The sequence below is a fragment of the Nyctereutes procyonoides genome, unplaced genomic scaffold, assembly GCF_905146905.1.
Source record: "Nyctereutes procyonoides isolate TBG_1078 unplaced genomic scaffold, NYPRO_anot_genome, whole genome shotgun sequence".
In the NCBI taxonomy this organism is placed as follows: domain Eukaryota; kingdom Metazoa; phylum Chordata; class Mammalia; order Carnivora; family Canidae; genus Nyctereutes; species Nyctereutes procyonoides.
This window is the reverse complement of record NW_026575126.1, coordinates 69,548,234-69,571,302: the sequence shown is the minus strand read 5'-3', so window position 1 is coordinate 69,571,302 and position 23,069 is coordinate 69,548,234. Positions and strand designations below refer to the sequence as shown.

Here is a 23,069-nt window from a genome sequence, read left to right as displayed (position 1 = left end):
GCAGCTCCAGGACACTTAGAAAGCTGTTCTATCCATGATCCTCCAGCCACTTAGTACTGGTGGCTCCTCACAGTCCCTATTCCACCTCATCCTGTCACCTCCCTTAACTGCCCCCTATACTCCCTGGTCCTGGGCACTTTACAACAGGGAGGAGGAACCTCCAGCCACAGAGGCACCCTGCTTTTCACCACTTCTAAACACTTTGGTAAACGTACAGGGTTGGATATGCCCTTGAACCCCTGGTTTCTCTCTCCAAATACAACTAAACCAGCCGAATGAAATCTTCCACAAAGAAATCTCCCAGGAGTGAAACCATGTCCCCAGGAGCTGTTCCACCCTGGCCGAAGGCAGCTGGGTAGCTGGAGGCACCAAGTTCAAGAGAGGCAATGAGCTGACAAATCCTTTTGGAATAGGGGTGCCAAATAAATTACAGGAAGCTCAGTTAAATTTTCACTTTTGATAAACAAGGAATCTATTTGTATAGGATACCCTTATCCTAAAAATATTCATTATTATTCTAATTGAATGAGGTGTCCTCTCTATGTGTGTGTGCGTGTGTGTGTTGTGTGTGTTTCTCTAACTCTGGCAATCCTATTTCGGAGGAGGTAAATGGGCAGTGTTCCCATGAGTGCTGATCCCAGGGTCCTTTCCTTCCTTCACAGAACCTAAGCAGGCAAAGTCCAGAAATGCTTTTCCTTTTATTTCAGAAGAAAGGAAATAAAGTCAGACTCTTCCCACACCCCACCCCTTAGCTCCTGCCTCACCCAGAACATGGAGTGAAGGAGGAACAGTCTCCCATAAAGCCTGCCCTTCCCCCAACCCTCACTTCCCTCAAGTGGCAAGGTTAGAAAAAAATTAACCATGTTGTTCCTCCCCTGGCACTGGACAGAGTCCCCACTGCGGCCGAGGACCGAGGACAAAGAGGGTAGATGAGGACTCTCAGTACTCAGAAATTCCCCCCACCTGCACCCCAGGCAGAGAAGCTGCCCTGGCTGGCTACTGGGGCAGGGTGGAGGTAGGTTATGGGGCAAGGGAGAAGAGAAGAGCCCTGAAAACCTTTTCCCTTTAACCTGACGTATTTATATATTTACAGTTAGAAGGGAGGGGAACAAGTTTTAGGTAACATTAGTTCTTCAAAGGCAGGGAATGAAAGCCAAATAGCACCCCCATTTTGGTCACATTTTCCTACCTCCTAAAACCTTCATTGGGGAGAGGGGAAAGAGGAGATACAGGTGGAGGGAAGGAATGTTTGAGGGTCCCAAGCCCACAGCTCACTCCGAAAGAAGGTGAGGCAGCAGAGGAGGGGCAGCTGGGTCCCACCAAGAAAAGGGGCACTCATGCCCTGCCTCTCCACCAGCTCCCCACAGCTCCACGAGGCCCAGGTGGGGGGGGGCTATGCCAGACCCATCTCCTCCAGCACACTGCGAGGCGACTCATCCTCCTGAGGCAGGGACAGAGAGTGACGCAGAGACACCAGGACAGGCAGACAAGGAATGCGGGCAAGACAACGACAGTCACACGAGTGGCGGGGGGGGGGGGGGGAGGTAGTACAGAGAGACACAGGGAGGGGAGAGAAAAGCCAAAGTGAGCTCAAGGCTAGAACAGCTAGGGACCCTTCAGGGGAGCTGCCCAGTCTCCAGGGACTACCCTCTAGAGCCAACTGTGGTAAGGAGGGGCTTCTGGTTGAGTCCACCACCACCCAGAAAACCTAAAACCAGAAGCTTGGGGAGCAGGGGGCTCATTCTTGGTCTCTGAGGGGGAAAGGGAATGAAGCTGGGGCTGAGGGGTGGGAAGCTTGCTTTCTGGAGATTGGGGGTGCCAGGTGCCAGATGGCTAGGTCCTTGTATTCAGAGTGGGGGCAGGGAGTAATAAATTGCCATCAAATCCCTGAGGGAAAGTGAACCATACTGCAGAGAAATGAGTCATTAGGGTCTGAGCAGAGCTCTAGTAACAGGGGTAGGTGTATGTGCCAGGAACTGTGTGTGTGTGTGCATGTGTATGTGTGTGTGTGTGTGTGTGTGTGTGTGTGTGAAGGGGAAGTTGGACCAGTGAAGTGGCAAGTTCAATTCTGCCCTTTCTCCTTCTGCAGAGATGAGCCCCCATCTCTCCCCCTCCTCAGAGCCAGCTCAGGCCAGCTTGCTTGTCATTGCAGATTCCGGTGACTCATCTCCCTGCACCAAGTCTCAGCAGTGGCACAGCAGAGAGGGGGCAGGCAGTAATGGGGTGAGGGCGGGGGTGTCCGATAGGAGAACCAACAGCCAGGCACCCTCAACCCCAACCCCCAAACCCTCGCAGCCCTTTGCTTCTGTGGAGCAGAGGCTTTTGAGTGTACGTGTCCTAGTGTGTTTAAAAGGGGGTGGGGGAGACACCAGGGAAAAAAGAATTATCTCTCAAGTGCCCCTCTCCAATTCCCTGCAGTCCTAAATGCCCAGAGAAGGATGGGATACAGGGGATTTGGCTGGGATGAACACCCTGGGTCTTGGGGGAAGGAGGAAGAGCTGGCACAGGCGGGCTACCTGCCACCAGGACCTCCCATGCTGAGCAGTCAGTGCTTGAGGGCAAGCTGGCCAACTGGGAGCCGTGGGGGCGGGACACCACAGGGAGGGGGGCCCCCTTGGCGGCTGGAAGGGGGCAGCCATGGGTGGCAGGCAAGGTGTCCAGGGAAGGGAGGGTATGCTTCCTCCTCCTCACTGTCCTGGGCCCGTACCTCCTGCAGCAGGTCGGCCTGCTCGATGGCCTTCAGCACACTCTTCTTGGAGGTGTCCTGGACATCACCCCCCATCAGAAACTCATCCAGGATGAAGTAGGCCTTCTCAAAGTTGAAGATGATGTCCAGCTCGCACACCTGGGAGGACAGAGAGAAGGCAGAGTTGAGTGTCAAGGGGCATTTGCATCCTGCCTGCACCCTAGCCGCCTGCCTCTTTCCTTATCATGGCTCCACGTTCTTCTTGACAACTTCTCCCACCTCCTGCTCTTGCCCCAGGTCTATGATCAACCCCCTCCCTCCGCCACCACCACCAATCCCTAGGCCTTAGTACCTTGACTTTTCCTTCTCTCCTCTTGCCTTTTTCTCTGTGAACATGAAATATTACTTGCCCTAATCTACCCTTGACTGTGGTTCCTGCTGCTTTTCCCCCCAAAACCTGTGACACTGTTCCCATAGGGGCCAGGCTAGCCTCTCTCCCTGGGCACTACAGGGCAGGGAAGGAAGAGATTCTAGATCATGGGCAGAAAGACTTGAGTTCCAAGCAGGGCTCTGCCACTACGCAACTAGATGGACATGTCGTTTCATTTTTCTGAGCTTGTTTTCTCATCTGAAAATTGAGATAACAACACCTACTCACAGTATTAAACGAGGAGCAGACACAAGAACCTGAAAGCACTTTGTAAACTGTTAAGTGGGGTATATGTGATGGAGTTATTACTCTTCCCCATCTAAGATCTGAGCTGACTATCAATGCCCAGGCTATACCCCAGTTCAGTTAACCCAGAATTGCTGGGCATGGGACCCAGGCGTCACTGATTAAAAACAAAAACGAAGAAACCCCCCCAACACTACAGAATATTCCAATGCAAAGTCAAGTCAGGAGCCAGTGATAAAATCTGAATGTGGTCTTCGTCCTTTTGAGACCTCTGAGCTGAGCTCTAGATGGACTGATTCTGGTGCACACCCCTCCCCTGGGCTGATTAAGGGATATGGCTAATAGACTTATGGTTTAAAGAGGGGAATTAATTACTGTTCTCACTACTCCAACTTTGCCTCTTCTAAATCTTCCAGGCAGAGACTAGAAGGGTCCCGGGGTTTGGTAGAAAGAGGGGACTGCTGGGTACGAACAGGGTGGGTGGGGAAACTTACACTGCCGAAGTATTTGTCCAGGAGCTCCACATACCGGTGGATCAGCTCCAGCGTGATGAGCTCATTGTCTTGGCCCTCAATGGCACAGCAGAAGTAGAGGCTGGCATATCTGAGGACAGGGGCACACATGGGGTAGCTGGAGGGGCTGCTGCACCTGCTTCAGGATCCAGGCTTCTTGCACCCAAACCTCCCATTCCTCATTCCCAGGGCAGGGTCTGGTGTCCATTGGACATAGGCGGGGTGGCCCCAGGGTATGCAAATAGTAACAACTCACTCTGTCTCTTGGTGACTCTCACAAACTCACAAACGGAGGCTAACACACAAACTCTTTCCCTTTTGCCCTCTGACCTGTTCAGTTTGACTCAGCAAAAACCTGAGCCAAGTAATCCACCTGCTCAGAGAAGGAACTGGACAGAGTGTGTCTCTGTGCGTGTGTGTGTGCATGTGCGTGTGCGTGTTTGGGGAAAGGTGGTGCAGGATCTATCACTGTTGAATGAGGCTGCAAGGGACACGTACGATGGACAGGATAGGGCCTTGGTGACAGAGGTATGTGCGTAAAGTAGGTGTCAGGCATGAGCAAAACAAACGGGGAGCAAAACAAAGAATTTCTTCAAGGTAAGTTTGGAAATTGAAGGAAGCTGGAGTCCATCACTGACCTCCAGATGTCCTTAGCTCCCTGTTCTCCCTGACCTTATTTCTCAGCCATTTGAACCACTGCCAGACCCCCACCAAGCAGGATCCAGATAGCTGTGAAAGTAGGCGGCAAATCACCTCTTATAGACGACTTTGAGATCCCTCCACTCCAGGAAGCTGCACATCTTGGGCTTGCGAGCCAGAACAACCTGCATAAGCTCCCGGACCATTTTCTTTCGCTCCTTGTCTGATGTGGCCAGGTACCATTTCTGCAGCCGCAGCTTTCCCTGCCGGCTGAACAGCAGCATGAATCGCATCTAGGGGGCAGGGGCAGAGCTGAGGGTCAGAGATTCTGTTCCCTGGTTTTGTTTACTCCACAAACACAGTCATACATGCGTCCTACAAGTACAGCTAACCCCTGTCCATTCACAGCTCCCACTGGCTTCAAAAATCAGCCCTTGCTGGTCAACTCTGGGTATCCCCACCAGCAGGTGCCTTTACTTCTGGGGACATGTCTGAGCTTTGGAGTCTGTCATTTGGGTTCAAATCCTCCTGGCTCCAGGAGTTGAGAAATTTGCCTTGGGCAATTATTTTACCTCTCAGGGCCTCAGTTTCCTGGTCTGTATGATGGATGTAATATAAGTACCTACCTGTTTGGAGGGATTAAATGAGTTGATATATGCAGTTGTGCCTGTCATATGGTAAGCATTGGAACACAATAGGTGTCACTATTATCATGCCTTCATCTCTTGTTTCCTACCTCTGCCTTCCAAAGGTCAGTCAAATGCCCAGTACAGTGACAAGCAGCTCATAGATGAAGTCAAAGAGATGTCTGCTTTCTTCTGTGGTCCTTCTATCCACCACCATGCCGAAATGAAGGATTTTGTCTCTCCAGAAGCTACTTCAATTCTCCACCCCATCCTGGCCATACACCCTTGTGGATATCCCCAATACACTGCCCTCCAGTGCTAGTCATATGCCCAGGGGAGATTCCACCCTCTTCTCTCCTCAGCCATCCAGGCCTCTGGCCACTGACAGTCCTCTCTTTTTTTCCTTCTAGGGTGCCTCTTGCTATGCCCCCACTCCTCTTCAGATACCAGGTGACCAATTTCCCTTTCAGTTCCTTGGTTAAGGACCCCATCACCCAGGGTGGTTCCCGAAGCTTTGTGAAACAAAGTGCACGCTGAGTAGAGTGGGGAGGAGTGCAGAGCCGTCACTACCCCGTGCACCCCCAGCTTTCAGTTCCAGGGGGTCCAGGCTACATCCTGGAGTTAGCTCCTCCCTGGACATTACCACGGCTGGAATCCGTGGGTGTTTGACACAGTACTTGCTTAGGAGGCTAGATCAGAAATCAAGGGTTTGGGGTGGTGGGGAAGGGGACACGCTGCTAGCGTGACGGGAGGGCAACAGAGGGGCGCTTGGGAGCCCTGCGTGTCTGAGACTGGGGGGCGGGGAAGCGGGAAGCCAGCAGGAAGGCGGAAGGCCTGGGCTCCGGAAAGAGAATGGGGTGGGGGACGCAGAGCCAAGAGCACGGGGTCTGGGGATCCGAAGCCTGCGTCCTGGAGAGCAAGACCTCGAGTCCATTTGGCTTTCCCACCTCACCTCAGCCTGTGGACGAGCAGGGCGATAAACCGAGGCAGGACGTCCACTCCTCGGACCCGGAAACTCTCCCCTCCCACACAGCCTCTGCTCTGGGCTGCACCCGAACAGAGGGTCTTGTGGCCCGCCAACCCCGCCGCCCCCCTCCGCCGGCAGGCCCCGGCGCCCCTCTTCCTCGGGCGGACTTCCCTGCGGGAGTGAGTGAGTGGTCGGGACCCCTCGGACCGCCACCGCGCGCTCCCCCAGGCTCGGGACGGTCCCGCCGCCCCTACACAGCCCCCTCTCGCCCCACAAATGCGCCTCCTCCCCGCCCCTTCTCCCTAAAGCCATTTCCAGCTGCTCTTCCTTCCGAGGCCGGCTGGCCCACCCGCCCGGGTAAGTGGGGCCTCCGAGGACCGGAGGGAGAGAGGGCGGCCCCCGAGGACCCCCGCAGGTGCAGCCCACGCCCCTCGGTTCCCCCTCCCCTCCCCTCCCTCTCCGCACAGCCTACCATCCTGCAGCCTCCGGCTCGGCGCGACCCTCTTCGGCCACCGTACGCGCCAGCTCCACTCCCTTTCTTATCCTTTCTCCTCCTTCCCTCCCTCTTGCCCGAAGCCCCGCCCCATCCCGCCCCGGCTCGGAGGCCCTCCGAGGGGCGTACTGCGCAGGCGCCAGCGCTGCGGGGCGCGCGGGCGGGGCTGGAGGCGGAGAAGCGGAAGCCATGGCAACCAGGTCCTCGACTTCAGCTTCGAGTAGCTCTGTCGTCATGGTAACAAGGCCGTCTGGTGGGCAGGTTGGAGGATGGGGGAGGAGGACAATGAGGTCCTCGCGCTTCGGAACCTTGGGGGGAAAAAGGCGGGAAAAGGAATGAGAGGTGGAGGGGACGACCATTGGAGTTTATGAGGCAGTAGGGAGGACTGATGGAGGGCGGGGGCGATGGAAAGGGCTCAGAGTGGGAACTGGATGTGGGGAGGGAGCCCTGACTTGAGGAAGACTAGACAAAGCGTGGTGGTGATGGGGGGGTGGGGGAGGCTGACGTGACATAAGTATGGAGTCCAAAATAGATACGCACTGAGAACCTGCTAGATGCGGCACTCGCCTGAAGTAAGAGAAAAGTGTAGGTAATGAAGGAGATGGGAAAGAAAAGAAAAGGAGGGGCTGACATGAAAGTGATGCGAGGAAAAGGTGGGGAGGAGCACGCATGAGCCGAAAAGAGTCTCTTTGAGATGTTCCGGTAGCACCGGTCGAAACTGAAAAGAGACAGGTGTCACCTGGACACAAGTGTAAAAATGAGGCTGTGAATTGCAACATGGACTTTTCGTGCACATGTGAGCACGCACGCCTGTGCGCGTGTGTGTTTCCTCGCGGTCAAGTAAAGTGGTTGGCACGTCGGAATAAGAGAAAATCTTCCATTTTTTCATGTTGAAAACAACGGTGTTGCTTTTGAGTAGCACTTGAAGCAATTGTTGGTAAGGCCTCACCTTGTCTCCATTTTATAGTATTTTTTTCTTACTCTTAAGTATTGAAGTAATATGCTATCCTTGCAAGACAGGGGGCCTAATTTGCCTGGGATGCAGTGTGGCCTCTGACCCTTAATAGATGCTTGGCCTCAGGTGAGTCATTTAGCTCTCAGTTTCCTTATTAGAAAACTGAGGATGGCCATATCTGCCTTGCAGGGCTGTTTTGAGGATGTCTAGAAAGTATCCTGGATAGTCAACACTCGATGATATCACTGTTCACTTTCTCCCTTTCTCAGCTTCTTACTTCTACTTTTTCTTTTTCTTCATCAGTCTCCTTTCTCCTCTGTCTATACCTTCAGCTTGCCGGTGACTTAGAGGTTGGCTGAACTATCTTGGTATTTTTCTTTTTTTAGGTCAAGAATAAGATCAATAGAGCCCGCTGTTGGAGTTAGGAAGGATAAATCATTACTGAGTGAAAAGAAGGAAAGGAGGTGTGTAGAAGGGGCAGAAGGCAAAAGGGATGAAAAGAGATGTGCTACTGGAGGGGAGAGGAGGTTGTAGGTAAGGAAGTAATGAGCCGTGAGGCAGAGACCTAAAGCAGAGAGCTGAGCAACAGCGCATGGAAATTTGGAAGCTCTAGAGATGTGAACTCCTACACTCCTTGGAAAGCTGATACTTTCTAGAATTCCTTGTCTCAACGTGGTATGCCTCGCTGCAGAAAAGAGAAGATTCATGAGAGAATTGTTAGAAATGCAGGTTTTGCTCATGTGGAGTCCTAGACTTCAAGTGGTTCATACTAGTTTGAAGTCGGTGGACTAGATCTCTTCACTGTTAGCAACTGATGAATGTAGCGAATCTCTGAGTTAGTGGATCCCACTTGGCTTGTGTCTGCAGAGGAGGAGTTCAGAGTTCATGCACAGGGCAGTTGGGAGTCATTACGGTTGCGGGAGCTGGTGAATAACTTGGTGAGAGCAGTTTTAAGAAAGTTAATTTTATAGCAATGAGGGGGACAATTTGAAAGGATAAATGGAAGGCAGGAAGATCATCTTTGGGAATCTAGGCACAAAGGTGAAATGGAGAGGGACAAGTTGGAGAGATGCCTGTAATGGGCCAATCAACTGACGTTGATAACTCATCTAAGTAAATGAGAAGGAAGAGTCAAAGATAAGTCTGGAGGGTTAGAGGGGAGATTCACTTTTATAGGTGCAGATGGCATCTGTATTGTCACCCTACAAACCATGCTGAAACCTCCCCGGGCCATTTCTTATCTGGTTGTAGCAGTGGTTCCTGCAGTGGTTGGAGGGATGGCCTGAAACCTTTCATCCCTATGATTTTACGGTCTGTGTTTCTCCCTCTTGTGATGCTCTCTGCATCCATTTTTTAAAAAGGTCCCATCCCAAGACCCTGAGATCATGACCAGAGCCAATATCAAGAGCCAGACACTTAACCAACTGAGCCACCCATATGCCCCTGCACCTATTTTTTGCACATTTTTTAAGTAGTCCATAGTTCCCTGATTATGTCATTAGTAGCCATGTTTGTTTTGTTTTGTTTTTTTAACTGAACAATTGAGACCTTACCATGTGCTGTTCCTAATAGTCTGGACAGTTAGAATACCTTCTGTGGTAGGTATTTGCTATTCTCTTTCACCTCCCAGGCTTTAACCCCTCCTTCTAGGGTTCAGGAATCCCACCTTAAGAGTCTAAGGGGAGATAGGACAACCTCCCAGGGAAGCATGTGAAGTTTCCTGACATTCACTTTTGCAGCCTTCGTTGTGTCCACGACATTGGCATGTCTGCCAGTCCGTGCATCTGCCCAGACTTTGGTCTGGGAAGGAATGAGGTGATGAGGGGGAGGTAAGACTCTGGCAGAGGGCCAGAGGATCAAAATTTAGGGTACCGATGCAGCAGTACCAATGGCAATGTCCTGTGCCCATTGAAGGTTATGGTGGGGGCACTGATGTGATTTTGGGGTGTGGTATCTAGGCCAAGACCTCCCTCTGGTTCTCTGGTCCTCCTGGCAATTCCCCAAGCTCCCCAGTTTCCTTTGGTGCTTCCCTTAGCTAGAGTTGGTTTCTCTTTTCAAAAGCCCTGACTGGTAAACTCGGTAAGCATGCCATCTTGTCTGCCGGCTGTGCGTGTACGTCGCCTTGTTTCTTTTTTTTTTTTTTAATTTTTATTTACTTAGGATAGTCACAGAGAGAGAGAGAGAGAGAGAGAGAGAGAGGCAGAGACACAGGCAGAGGGAGAAGCAGGCTCCATGCACCGGGAGCCCGATGTGGGATTCGATCCCGGGTCTCCAGGATCGCGCCCTGGGCCAAAGGCAGGCGCCAAACCGCTGCGCCACCCAGGGATCCCCGTCGCCTTGTTTCTTCCACTGGATTGGAAGCTCCTTCCAGGGATGGTATCTTGTTCATCTTTTATTTCTTCACAGCATCCTTCAGTAGAGTGCTTGTTGATTAGTCATGGATCCATGACTAATAATCCATGGATTATCATGGATATGATTGGTATCCATGATTATCAAATCTAGATATTTAAATCTTCTAATCCAGAATATGCTATATTCTAATATTGCAAATAGTGGTAGCATGTTCGGTACCTATTATTTCTACTAGAGGATCAACTGTCTTCTTTTGCTGTTTATGCTCTGCCTGGCATGTGCCTAACATACAGCCGGAGATATCCAACATTGGTTCAACAAGTGTACACTGGGTCCCCCATTTGAAAATTCCATTGTCCTCTTAAACTTCATTGAGTTATTTCCTTCACCTTCCCCTGAAACCATCCCCTCTCTTGGTTTCCCATTGTGGTCAGTGTCACCGCCTTTTCCTAGGCTTGCAGACTATAATCCTGGGACATGAAGGATAAACAAGAAAGCAAGGCTGACTCAAGAGACATAGGCCAGACGTGCCTGACTAGATCAGGAGAGGGTGTTTGGAAGAGGGGGAGAGTTGACTGGCTCTGAAGGCCAACCTGGTGACTTGGGACTTCCTTCTCAGGTGTGTGCCTTGAACATGGCTTGCCAATATTGTTCCTTTGTCATTTTGTTCACACTGTCTTCTGAAATGCCCTACCATTCCTGCCCTACAGATCCAAATCCACCTTATGCAACCTGGAAGTTTCCAGCAAGCCCCCACTCCTGAAGAGCCTGACACTCTAGTGTAGACCTTGGCGGTCATTTTGACCATGCTCCCCTCCACCATCTTTTGCAGTGACTCACATAACATTTCAGCTTTTTGGCATCTAGTCTCCCTAGGTACTTGATAGTGAGAAAGATCACTTGTGCCTTTTAAGAGGGCTTCGCAGCATCTGGGATCAAGTTAAGCTTTTAAATAAATACTTGTTAAATTGTATGGGGTTCAAACTTGGCAAGATTTTGGCTGAGGGTACAGCTGCTTTGCTTCAAGAAAAGCTTTCCACTGGAATCAAAGCGACATCTGGTGGCTAGGGAATAAAGGAAAAGGCTATGTGGTCGTAGGCGTGCAGGCTGAAGGCAGAGGTGTAAGGATGGGCTGGTGGCTGGCACGTGGGGGCAGGGACACCTGTGTTCACAAATGTCACACAGAGGGGAAGCACAGTGTAACAAGGAGCACAGGGGCACCTGGGCTGTTTGGTAATAATAGTAATAATAATAATAACAACAACAACAACAACAACAGTAACAAGTTTCTCAACCCCTCTCTGCCTGGTTCCTCATCTCTACATAAGTATTTGCTACTATTACAACGAAACTTACATGAGGAGCCACCTAAAAAAAAAAAGTGGCTTGGAAAACAGATGGTGTCTCCTTGACAAGCTTCATTCTGATGGAATATTTTTACCATGGAGGGATTTACAGAATGAGTCATACTCATTGCCCACGCGTGGGCAGATAAATAATTCCACTGTGTGAGGTTTATAAGAAATGTGCAGTAATGATGGCTGGAAGTAGATCTTGTTGGCTTTTCATTTCTAAAGAGTTGGAGGAGGAGAGATCTGGAAGGGTGAGGAGGGGGGGCACCAGGTGAAGCCAGGCAGGGCAGGCTTTGTCCTGTGAAGTTGTATTATCATCTCTGTCCCCAAAATATCTGAGAAAAGCAGAGGGCACAGTTAAATAGGGCACTTCCCAGAGCAAACTCTTTCTCTGCGGGGGTGAGGCCTTCTGATGAACCCTTGTCTTCTGAGACTTCTCAGCATGTATGGATGGTCTTTTGAACTATACACTGTTGAATTGGGCTAACCTGTTCTGCTTTTTGAGACTCTTTTAGTTTCTAAGCAAATCTGTTACAGATGGATATATTCTCACCAACTAGCCCAGTGCCTGGAATTGGTCATATTTTCAGGGTGTAAGGAGAACAGAAGATCTGTCTGGGTCCCTGTACCCCTGAATTCTTAAGCCATTGCTCTCATGACTCCAGCTATCCACTATGAGCCCAAAGGGAGAGCTGTACAAGAAGAAGGAATGATTGCACAGGAAGAGGAATACTTCAACACCAGCTGAAGCTTTGGCTACAAATCTCAGTGATCTTGTGAACTGGATCAGGCCGTGTCTGGTGTGGGCATTTCTGCTCTGAGTCAGCTAGAAGCAGGCCTAGTGGCTTCTATGGGCCCTTTTCTCTGGTTCTGTGGTGAGTTCTAATTCTATCTTGGTCCCACAGAGCTTGCCGGAGAATTGAAAACGAAAGAGGACACACTCACTGAAGTTGAGAGCACCTTTCTAAAGCTCGGAGTAGCTTCAGTGGGCTATGCATTCTGGTCCCTTATCCTTCTCTGCCCTTCCCCTTATCCTTCTACCACTTACCCCCATCCTTACCCACTTCCTCCATCCTTCTCCCTACCCCTATCCTTCCCACATTTCCTTCCTTCCTTCCTTCCTTCCTTCCTTCCTTCCTTCCTTCCTTCCTTCCTTCCTTCCTTCCTTCCTTCCTTCCTTCCTTCCTTCCTTCGAGTTTACATTTTAATTCCAGCAGAGTTAATCCATTGGCTTTCTAAGGAAAGAGGAAGAGCTTCCTTCCAGGTTTTATTGGGTTTTGAGGGCCTTCTAACTATATGGACCCTCATGGGAGAAGAGAAAGCCTGATGAATCCAAAGAGAGGAATCCATAAGGAGAAGATGCCAAACAACTGCATCCCTTTTGAACAACTTAGTGCACTATGTTGGAGGTACCCCAAAGGGTCCCTAACTGTCCCCAGGGAATGAAACAGGAATGACAGAGTCAGGGAGATTGCCTTTAGCAAATGTTGAATGACTGGGGAGTGAGTAGGTGAATGAATGCCCTTTCTGGATTTACATCATAATTTAAACTTGGTCCAAGGAAGCTTAACACAATTAGAGAAAATTATAATGTGAAGGTTCTTTTAGTTAGAGGCCTAAAATCTATCTTTATTCATAGCAGAGGGCTTATTTAGAAAAGTTGTGAAGCCTTATTTAAGCTTGGGAAGAGGTATGAGTCTAACCAGGCAGAATGATCACTTTTGACTGTTTTGTGCCTTTTGAAAATGTCTATATTATTAGAGTCACATGACTGCAGGATTGAGAGATTCTTGATAGCTCCTTAGCCCTGCTGCTAGAAGTTACCCCATGGATACAGGAGCCCACGTGCACTGGGATAAACATGCAAGAATGTCCGTCTCAGCATTGTTGGTAACAACAATAAAAAAGCCATGAAACCACCAAAATCCATCAGTGGTGGTTAAGGAATTAGAGTGCATCTATAGATGCAACTGGTACAGAGAACGAGGGGCAGGTGTGTAGGATGCATCATTAGGTAAATAAAGCAAGCTACAGAGCACTGTGTGTGTGTATGCATTTTATATATATGCATATATATATAATGGCCTAATTTGTGTGAAAGTGCAGAATATTTTAAATATGCATATAAATGCTTATTGAAGTTCTCTTTTTAAAGACTTTATTTATTTATTCATGAGAGACAGAGAGAGAGAGAGAGAGAGAGGCAGAGACACAGGCAGAGGGAGAAGCAGCTCCATGCAGGGAGCCTGACGTGGGGCTTGATCCTGCTTATTGAAGTTCTAAACACTGAAGAAACTGTGGACCAATTAAGTGACCACTTTTACGTTTCAAACTGAATAACTTATTATAAGCATGTGTTCGGTTATCACTTAAACAAGTCATCTCATATTTAAAATTAAATTTGAATTAAAGGGGCACCTGGGTGGCTCAGTGGTTGAGTGTCTGCCTTTGGCTCAGTTTGTGATCCTGGGGACCTGGGATCGAGTCCTGCACCATGTTCCCCACAGGCAGCCTGCTTCTCCCTCTGCCTGTCTCTGGCTCTCTCTCTGTGTCTCTTATGAATAAATAAGTAAAAATCAATCAATCAATCAATCAATCAATATGGGCTAAAATAGATACTTTAAAAAGTATAGCCTGACTGTGGAAGCGACGCCACCAAGAACACTTCCGGTGATGGAGAGCTCACTACCTATTAACACTCAGACAGCATTTTGACCAAGAGCTCCCAGATGGTAATTAGTTCCTATTAAGACAAGACTTAGGGACACCTGGCTGGGTCAGTTGGAAGAGCATCCAACTCTTGATCGTGAGTTCATGAATTTGAGCCCCATGTTAGGCATAGAGATTCCTTATATATATATATATATATATAAAATAATATATAATAGATATTATATATAATAAATATAATATATAATAATATATAATAAATATAAATATATAAATATATATAAATAATCTATAAATAAATATATAAATAAAGAAATTTTTTTTAAAAAAAGAGATGACCTAGCTTTCCAGGAGGCTGGATCTATCAATCCTATCTTTAGGATTCTGGAGCTGGACAGCATACAATTTTGACAGCTAGTTCTTGTTTTTTTTTTTTTTTCCAGTTTAAAAGGTGACTTTTTTGAAGATAGAATGGAAAATAATTGGGGAAGGTATGTCCTCTGGCAAGAGCCTTCAGGAGACTAGAGGAAGAGAATAAAAGACTTTTCAGGATGTCGTTTTTAAGAAGGATATTAAGAGTCTATATAACAAAAGAGCCTTGTTTTCAAAGGAACCTGATCTGTACACGGGGATGGTGAGGGTAACCCACACTCAAAGAGCACACATGAATACGAGCACTGTTATACACCAGGAAGAAGAAATCTTGGTAAATGCCAACTAGAGAGTGATGGTGTGGACTGGACCCATGGGGAACGTGAGGTTGAAGAAGCCGACTTGGTTTGGGCTTTGAGAAGTGGGGAGCAGGGTGGGTGGTGGTTGGTTGGGAAACAAATGGCAGGAGCAGAGATGGACCCCACAGGGACAGTGTGCACAAACAGGCATCAGGGCAGGTGGAAGGTGTTTGGGGGACCCAAGGGGAGAACTACGCCCTACACAACATGTCCCCTGGGCCTTCTTGCAGAGGCCCAGTGGCCAGCCCTGTGAACTTGCCCGTGGCGGGTCTTCATGCCTTGGGTTTGTGGGTACATGTTTCACAAAGATTCCCCTTTACTGGAGACGTCTATGAGCTGATGGGGTTCTGATTTTGTACTGTGTGAAATGTGGACAGTAAAGACAAGGGACTCTCTGGAAGATATTTTTATTTATTTATTTTATTATTTTTAAATAATATTTTACTTGTTTATATATCAAAAGTGAAAAAGCATATAATTCAACACAACTTCAAGAATGTTGGACCCCACATTTTGGGTATCCCTATGGGTACTATGTGTGGCTGTTACTGTCCAGTGCATTATGAGAAACAAACGAACAAATATTTTTTTCACTGAAAAGCACGGGGAGGGGGGCATTATTAGGGTCCTGTTTGGATTACATTCATTCATTCGACATCTATGTGTAATTCTTCAATAAATCGGTCTTTATGCCATGCCCCCTAGCTTGTTGGCGTTCAGAAGGATTATCTAGCTAGGGTAGTTAAGTCAGAACTCATGGTCTCTCTCATTTTCCTCTCTTTCTCAGTCTCTCTCCCCCTCTCTCACGTGTCCACTGCTCGCACACAGCAGCCGGAAATGACACATCCAAGTGAGTCACCAATGCGGCTGTGAATCACCCTGTAATTGGGGAAAGTTCTGTCCTGCTAGGTCGCGCAGCCCCTTGCTCTCCTGTTCCTAAATATATTGGAAAATTTTGAAACCACTGTGTCCTCGCTGTAATCTCCCTGACCCACCACATCCTTTTGGTCCCTAAAGTTAAATAATCTTGGTGGGGGTCTTAGCCATCCAGTGGAAGAGCAAGGAAGAGACAGGAGCCATGGGGCTCAGGAAGCCACAAGGTGGCAGTGTGGGCCCCACTACGCTGGCCGCCCAGAGGGGTAGCCAGTCTAGTGGCCAGACCCTGAGATGCAAGATGCAGACCACCAAGGAACAGTACAAGCAAATTCATATAATACATTTTTCTTGGTAGCCCTCTTTCTCTCTAACAAGCACACAAGGACAAGGATGTGATAAATACTCAAGCACACCCTTGGCATCCCACCTTCCCCATCAGGAGATTAGAGCCAAGAACCAGGCACACACCTTACTTTTCTTCCTCCATTCCTACAAAATAAAGTTATTGGGAAGCAGAAACCTGCTCCTAGAGTAAACAAGTCACCTACACTCCAAAATAATATATGCACACTGTTTCTGGGGAGGGAGACGACCAGGTCAGGGTGCATCTCTGCACCAGGGTGGGCAGGTGCGTTGCCAGTCTGCAGGACCTCTTGAGCCGGGGCAGTGCAGACCTCGAAAGGAAAGGGTGCCTCTTCCACTGGCCTTCTTTGGCTTGCCGCCAGCCTCCTCAGCAGTGGCAGACAGTGCAAAAGTGACAGCAACGTGACCAGAACGCAAATAGTTTCTACCAAGCACACAAAAGCTCCCAGAAGCCTTGTGGTGCCATCCTGCCAGGGTCTCAGTGGGGTCCAAGTCTGAAGACCCGAATGGGCAGAGCAATAGGCAGAAGCAGCTGCACAAGTGGTTGTACGAGTTTTACGGTCTGGCGTGGAGACCCAGCTGAGCTCCGGAGGTCTCTCCTGGGGCTCCACAGGGAGGTTTATGGCAAAGTCCTCTTCCCTGCTCCTGGGAGAGGCTGAGGTCTGGGAGGCAGATTCAAAAGATTTACCTTTTTTTTTTTCCTTTAAAAGGCAAATGCCTTCTTTTTCTCCAGAAAAATTAATTAAAATAAAAAATGTTCTCTTTGTTGCTCCTTCTTCTCGGATACATCTCCAGTGTTGTCCCAGATGAAGGCTGCTCTTCTCGTGGTCAGGGTTCCATCACTTGGCCCATGAAAAGGACTGTTCCTGAGGATGGAAGAATCATGAGAGATGAGAGTGGGAAGAAATAGCACGGCTCACCCAGCCCCATGTTTATGGATGAGCTGAGATGTGAGAGCTTGAGTGGGCTGTTGGGAGTCACAGCTGCTGTAGTGATTAAGCTAGGGCTGGGGTCCTGGCACGGTGCTCTGTTTGTGACAGAGCATCATCCTTGAATGGAAGAGGTGGAGCAGAGTTAAGGATTCTCTGTCTGGAGTTCTCTTGGGGTTGGGGGAGGTAGTGTCTACACTGGTGTCTAGACTGGTGCCTGAGGCGAGAAGACAGGGCCAAGGAGGGGACAGAGGAGCATCGCAGCCCCGGCTCACCTGTGGGGTTGTGCCGCACCACAAAAAGGAAGGGTCTGTCCATGATGATCTCCTCCGGGGCCATTCGGGCTGAGACGATAATGGCTAAGAGAGAAGGAACAATGATCTAGAACAGAGGGACCGGGCCCTGTTGCCTGGGTCGATCGTGAGAGATCTGCTGACATCAGCTTTCCGATGGCAGCTCTGGAGGGTCGCTAGGAAGCTTGGTGGTTCTCCTGACCAAGCACCTGAACAGTTGAGGGAAGTCCTCTGAGGTCTGCCTTCCTCCAGGAATTTTGTACAGACCTACCCGCTCTTCACAAATAGCCATTTATGTAAACCCTTCTAGAGCGTCTCAGTAAGTAAGCTCCTTAAGCTGACTAGCCACTGTGAGAAGTCAGGCTTCCTTTGGAGGGGCCTTTTCACCTTGAGGGGACCTCAGGAGCCATCGAGTAAGGGGCCGGGCTCCCAGGCCTAGTGGGCCCACCTTCTAGGCTAAGAGACGCTGGTGGGGTCAGGGTGCTGCCCTCGGCACAGAGGGGAGAGGCCGGTAAAGCAGAGCCGTGGGAGTCATCCCAGATGTGGGCCCCTCCTGGAAGTCCTGGACTGAGACTGAGAACACTTGAGCCAGACTCACCAGTAGAGGAGGACGCCACTGTGCCACTCTCATTCACTTCAATCTTTACTTTTTGCAGCGCCCGCGACACATACAGCACCTCTTGATCTGAAACAGGAGTGGATCCGAGGGTAGATCAGCTGGGGTTCTCGGAGACACACTCCTTTGGTTTCTCAAGGGCCCCACAGTCCACCAGTGTAGGAAAGGGAAAGAAAAATCTCTTACTTGAAAGACTTGAGAAGTCCGCCAGGTTTGGCCTAAACATGTCGGTCATGCCCAAATTCTCCAGGGGCCTCCGCAGGTTGACTTCGGTCTCCAGGGAGAACCTGTGAACGAGAGCAGGAAAGGCTCTAGCTCAGGCCATGGCCCAGCCGCCTCGCCTCCCCCAGTCCCTGACCACATATCCCCCTCCCAGCTGGCTAGTAGCCCACAGGGTGAGGACTGATGTGAAAGTGGAGGAGGGAGGCTAGTTGTTTCAAATCTGTGTAAGGTCTAATATAAATGAACATTCTCTGTCATCTCCCTGCCCCCTGGAACCTGGTCTCTAGATCATGTTTCTGGGAGCTGAATCTGAAAATGACTCCAGCAGAGAAGCTTTGGGCTCCCTCTGCTTCCCATCATCTGGGCTCTTATGACCTCAGGTTTCGCTTTCTAGGGATCTAAGGATGGGTGTTGGCGGGGGAGGGGAGTGAAAGAGCACAGACTCACCAACTAAATTCTCTTTCCCCAAGCCTGGCATTACAGCATCGGGAAATTTGGGGTAAGTGTGGTGGGAGGCTTCCCTATAATTCTGGAATGACCCAGCCTCAGCCTTCTCTACCCTCTGTGCTTCTGCAGAAGGATTTTTAAAATCCTCTTTGTTGGAAGCCAGCTAGAAACTGCTCGGGCTCCTTTTGTCTTCATTGTTTGGATGTTGACTTGAGCAGATGGGGGTGGGAGGGGGTCTTTCCAAGGGCTATCTATCCCCCCACCTCCATCATTTCTCTTGCCAGGTAGTCTGAGGGTGGTGAGTGTTGGGGCATGGTCTAGCGAAACTCCCCGCTGCCCTCCAGTGGAAGCAGGAGGAGGGATGATGAGAGGAATCTTAGTCAAACCCAGGCTGGAGTGTTTCCCATCAGCTTCCCACACATGTCCCTGTTCTGCAAATGTCACATTTGGGAAACTCAACCTAGGGGTGGTCCTTTCAGGGAAGCCTGGGAGAGGGGAGGAGACGGATAGAGGCAATTAGGGCATTGGCAGGTGTGGCAAGAGCAAGGGGTGGCTTACTTAGGCAGAACCAGGAGGCGGAGCTGCCTGGTCATATTCCCTTTCCACTGGCTGATGAGCTGGGCATCCAGGATGTTGGTGAGGGCAGAGAGAGGCACCTCTTTTTCATAGGGAGCGGCGATGAACATGCTGAGAGTGTCCCCATGGTAGGGCAATTCCAGGATGTCATAGTAATGGCCACTGGGGGTAGAAAACTCGGCTGCGAAGACACCAGATTGGCATCCTGAAAATGGCTTCAGCTCTCTTTAGTTTGCACCCACCAATGAGTTTCCAACTAATTCTGTCTCCTCCACTCTTTCCGGAAGCCAACTTTGTACCCTGGTTTGTAGGCTCCCCTAGTCAGTGGTTTTATCCCTATTTCCCTTCTCTTCTGCCAATTCAGTGTCTCCTGGTTACTCTGTCTCCTCTTGGTCTTCTCTGCCTTTACTTCCCCGCCCTCATAGGCAGCTAGGAATTCATTCTGATTCTTTTCTCTTCATCTCAATTTCCACACTAGCCTTCCCCCGCCCCCCCAGCTGCACTTGTGAGGCCCCCATATTTACACTAGAAACACTTGGGGACCAGAGACAGAGGTCATCTGGCCATATGTAGGCTGGAGGGACTTTCTGGGTGTCAGCTTTGGCTTGCATGAGATGAAGCTACTTTCTGCTGCTCCTGTCATCCCAGTAGATCCTGTCTGGGGAGGCTCTGGCAAAGCTGGGCTACATTCAAAGGTTTCTCCTCCCTGAGGGGAATACCCGAGGGGATGGGGTGCAGTAGTTGTGGGACTTTTGGAAGAAGTCTTGAACTTACTGTAGTTGAACTTGTTGGTCTGAGCCATCATGGGCACAGAGACAGTGCTACCGTCAGATTTGTGGAAGAGGCGGTGGTGGGTGCCTGACTCTGGGAAGGGCGTCTTCCACTGGCCGTTGAAGTAGAGGGCATTTACCAGCATCAGACGCGTCAGCTGGTCCACGGCCCCTCTGCCCAGTAAGTTTCCAATCATACCTATGAGAAAGCCAGGTGAGCTGGGGGGTAAAGGGGCTAGATATTTTTTAATCCTTTTAGATGGTTCCCTTCAGTCCTCAGATTGGATGTGTGTCTTTGAGGGGATCCAGTCAGGAGGCAGACGGGGGGTATAAGTGAGCCAGTCTAGCTGTGTTGAACCAGTTAAATCTTTCTAGGAGTCTCGGGAAGATTCCCACTCAGCACATGCTCTGGCCCTGGGATCCTGTCTGGGATCAGACACAGAGACTTAAATCTTCCCTTACTTTGAGTTTTCCCTGCCTTTGCTCCCTAAGCTGCAGTCTGGAAGAGCTGTGTACGTTTCTCACAGCTGTACCATTCTTATGACATCTCACAGCACTTTCTAGGGCTGCCCTTAGAGATAGTTTGCGAGAGGGCCTACTTATGAACACAAAGATGCTCTGATTCTTAAAGCACCTGACCTATCTACAGAGGAGAGCATGCTGACAGGGAGAGATTGGCATACCAGGGATTTGTTTCCAGATCCTTCCTCAGTAGGTCCATGGGACTGGCTTCCTCTCCCAGCCTGCTCACCTTTTGTGTGTTTCTTCACCCAGTCGTTGACGATGAACCTGGCTCTCTCCACCTCTGAAAAGTCCACCTGTTTGACTGTGGTCCGGAACAGCCTGAAGAAGTGGGGCATGAAGCCGTGAACCAGCTTCAGATCCCGCTGGACGAAGATGGCATCGGCAGTGCTGATCTCATCCTTGTTCCACGGCCCCATGAGTTCCTTATATAGTTGGCGGAGGGCAGGGGCCATGCCCTTCTCTGTGTCCAGGGCAGAAAGGACACATTAGCTTATGTTGAGCTCAGGGCCCCCAGTTGGGCCAACTTCCCCTATGAGAGGCCCAATCCTGCCCCTATGGGATGGGGCTCATCTGTTCCCCTCCCCTGAGGGGGTCGCTAGAGAGAGATTTCCTTCCAAACCTTAATCTTTTCTGCATCTCCCTCTTTTCCTCCAAAATCTCAGGTCCTAACTCTTTGATGGGTTAGAATATTTTTTCTCTGCTTTTAAGTTATGAGCCCTAAATTTTTTCTTATCAGAATAATAGCAATGAGAAGTACTTCACATGCATAATTCTATTTAAGCATTACAGCACCTGTGTGTGGTAGGTAATTTTATTGTCCCCATTTTGCAGATGACAAAACGGGTCCAGGTGCATTAAGGTCCCGCGGTTGATAAGTGGACAATAAAGACAGATTTGCTTTACATAACATCCCCAGGCCTGTACACTTCATGACTGATGACAGTATGACATGCAGGGTATGCTGGAAAGGTGGGCGGTCCCTATGACATGCCACCACAGGAGCTGGCTCAGTTCAGCTGGCCTTCCCTCTGCTTCTGGTTGGTTATGCCCCTGTCCCGAGAAGATGGGATGAGTGCCTGCCCTCCCTCCCCACTCTGACTTATTTCTCACCATCAATCTGGAATTGCATGGCCTCTTGGATCTGCCGACGAGTCTCTCCTGCTGTTGTCAGCTGCAACATGGCCAAGACTGAGGCTACCCCATAGGGAGAGAAAACCATGTTGCGGTCCTTGGAGGCCCGTGCCACTTCCTGAAACACCTTCACTCCGAAGTCTGTGGCCAGTCCCGCTGCCCGAGTTTGGTAGGAATAGGAGGCTGATGCTTCACCAAAGACAAGGGCCAGGCCCAGGGCAAGGCAGGCAAAGACTGGAGACATCTGCATCCTAGAGCAAGCAGGAAAGGATCCAGTGGGGGAAAGTTCTGGAAGACCGAAGAATGGGGAAGGGAGATGGCCCCTCAGCCATGGCTGTGTTTGCCATGGGCAGGTGATAAGTGAACAGGAGGGCAAGAGTCCTTAATAAACACTGAAGGGTGCTGATTCTGAGCCTTTCCCCTCCGTCTCAGCCCCAGGGAGTCTTAGGTGCGGTTCTATCTGCAGAACTCTCCCAAACCCCTGGCAGTTCCCTGCAGTGTCTCTCCCTTCTCTCCTAGGGGGCCCAAAAGGCTAAATTATAACAAGACCGTTGACTTGCATAATGCTGTTAATTCTCTCTCTCTTTTTTTAGAGATTTTATTTATTTATTTGACAGAGAGAGAGAGAGAGAGAGAGCACAAGCAGGGGGAGGGGCAGAGGGAGAAGCAGACTCCCCGCTGAGCAGGGAACCCGAGGCGCGCTCAATCCCAGGACCTTGAGATCAGGACCTGAGCCAAAGGTAGAAGCTTAACCGACTGAGCCACCCAGGTGCCCCAGTGCTGTTAATTCCCTTCTAATGCTTTCACAACCATGAACTCATTCAAGTTGGCAGGCATGAAAAGCCCCTTTCCAGAGGTGGATGGAGTGTCCTGATGGACAAGGATGGAGGCCCCAGGCCCTTGTTTCCGGGTGGTGGGATTGTTGTGGGGCCTGGCCCCCTTCCATGAACTCAGGGCTGCAGTCTCCAGCAGGGAGAGAGAAGTTAAAATGAGGATCATGGACGGAGGACATTTCACGGAGGGGTGTTCTTTTGCCTTAACCCGAGGGAGGACCACAGAGGGTTTTCTTTTTTTCTTACCTGAAGTTCTCAAAGGTGCCTTGTGACTGGCGGTCTGTCCTGCTGCCGCTGACTGTGGCAGTTCTGTTTCCCAGAGGGGGTGTGGCTCTCTTGACAGTCCTCTCCGCCCCAAAGCCAGCCGCAGCTGTGTTCCTAGGGAGCCTGCTACCTCCCTTTATACAAAAGTGGGCAGGAAATAGATGAACTCATGGTTCAGCTCCACCCACTTTCTGGCTCTGGAAGCCTGGCCAGGCCCCCTCCGCACCTCCCTCTGCCAAACTTGCTGAGACATGTGTGCGTGCTGCTCTGTGTGTGTACATGTGTGAGAGGGGTCAGGAACAATTGAGCAAACCCTGCTTGCCTTGGCCCAAGGGCCTCCCTGGACTTGCTACCCTCTCTTTTTGGATGATCTGCCAACTTGAGCCCTGGCCGTGCCAGATGGCTCCCAACACCCAGTGCTGGGGATTACCTTCCCCAGTGCTCAGCTGAGGAGAAACAGTGTACACCTCTTCCTTTTCTTTGGGAGAAATGGGTTGCCACATAGTGACCAAAGAAGCTGTGAATTTTTATCCAGTCTGTATGAGCCGGCCAGCCTAGAAGA

General features: G+C 50.0%; 2 protein-coding genes across 3 annotated transcripts; both read right to left on the bottom strand.

The window, feature by feature from the left end:
* Positions 1 to 679: 679 nt before the first annotated feature.
* On the bottom strand, positions 680 to 6,680 carry AP1S1 (adaptor related protein complex 1 subunit sigma 1). The gene is made up of 5 exons (XM_055341273.1): positions 6,579 to 6,680; positions 4,628 to 4,806; positions 3,857 to 3,965; positions 2,708 to 2,845; positions 680 to 1,441 (listed from the first exon to the last, which is right to left on the bottom strand). Exons 1-5 carry the CDS (start codon positions 6,579 to 6,581, stop codon positions 1,394 to 1,396), a joined length of 477 nt encoding a protein of 158 aa, XP_055197248.1. The 5' UTR covers positions 6,582 to 6,680; the 3' UTR covers positions 680 to 1,393.
* An 8,384-nt stretch (positions 6,681 to 15,064) lies between these two features.
* Positions 15,065 to 22,601, bottom strand: SERPINE1 (serpin family E member 1). 2 transcript variants are annotated; one of them, XM_055339991.1, is made up of 9 exons: positions 22,490 to 22,601; positions 21,390 to 21,698; positions 20,506 to 20,739; positions 19,759 to 19,953; positions 18,967 to 19,165; positions 17,926 to 18,026; positions 17,722 to 17,808; positions 17,106 to 17,189; positions 15,065 to 16,767 (listed from the first exon to the last, which is right to left on the bottom strand). In XM_055339991.1, exons 2-9 carry the CDS (start codon positions 21,658 to 21,660, stop codon positions 16,730 to 16,732), a joined length of 1,209 nt encoding a protein of 402 aa, XP_055195966.1. In that variant the 5' UTR covers positions 21,661 to 21,698; positions 22,490 to 22,601; the 3' UTR covers positions 15,065 to 16,729. The 2 variants fall into 2 exon arrangements, with proteins under 2 accessions (XP_055195966.1, XP_055195964.1); XM_055339989.1 differs by having other exon boundaries at positions 21,390 to 21,661.
* Between the last annotated feature and the right edge of the window lie 468 nt (positions 22,602 to 23,069).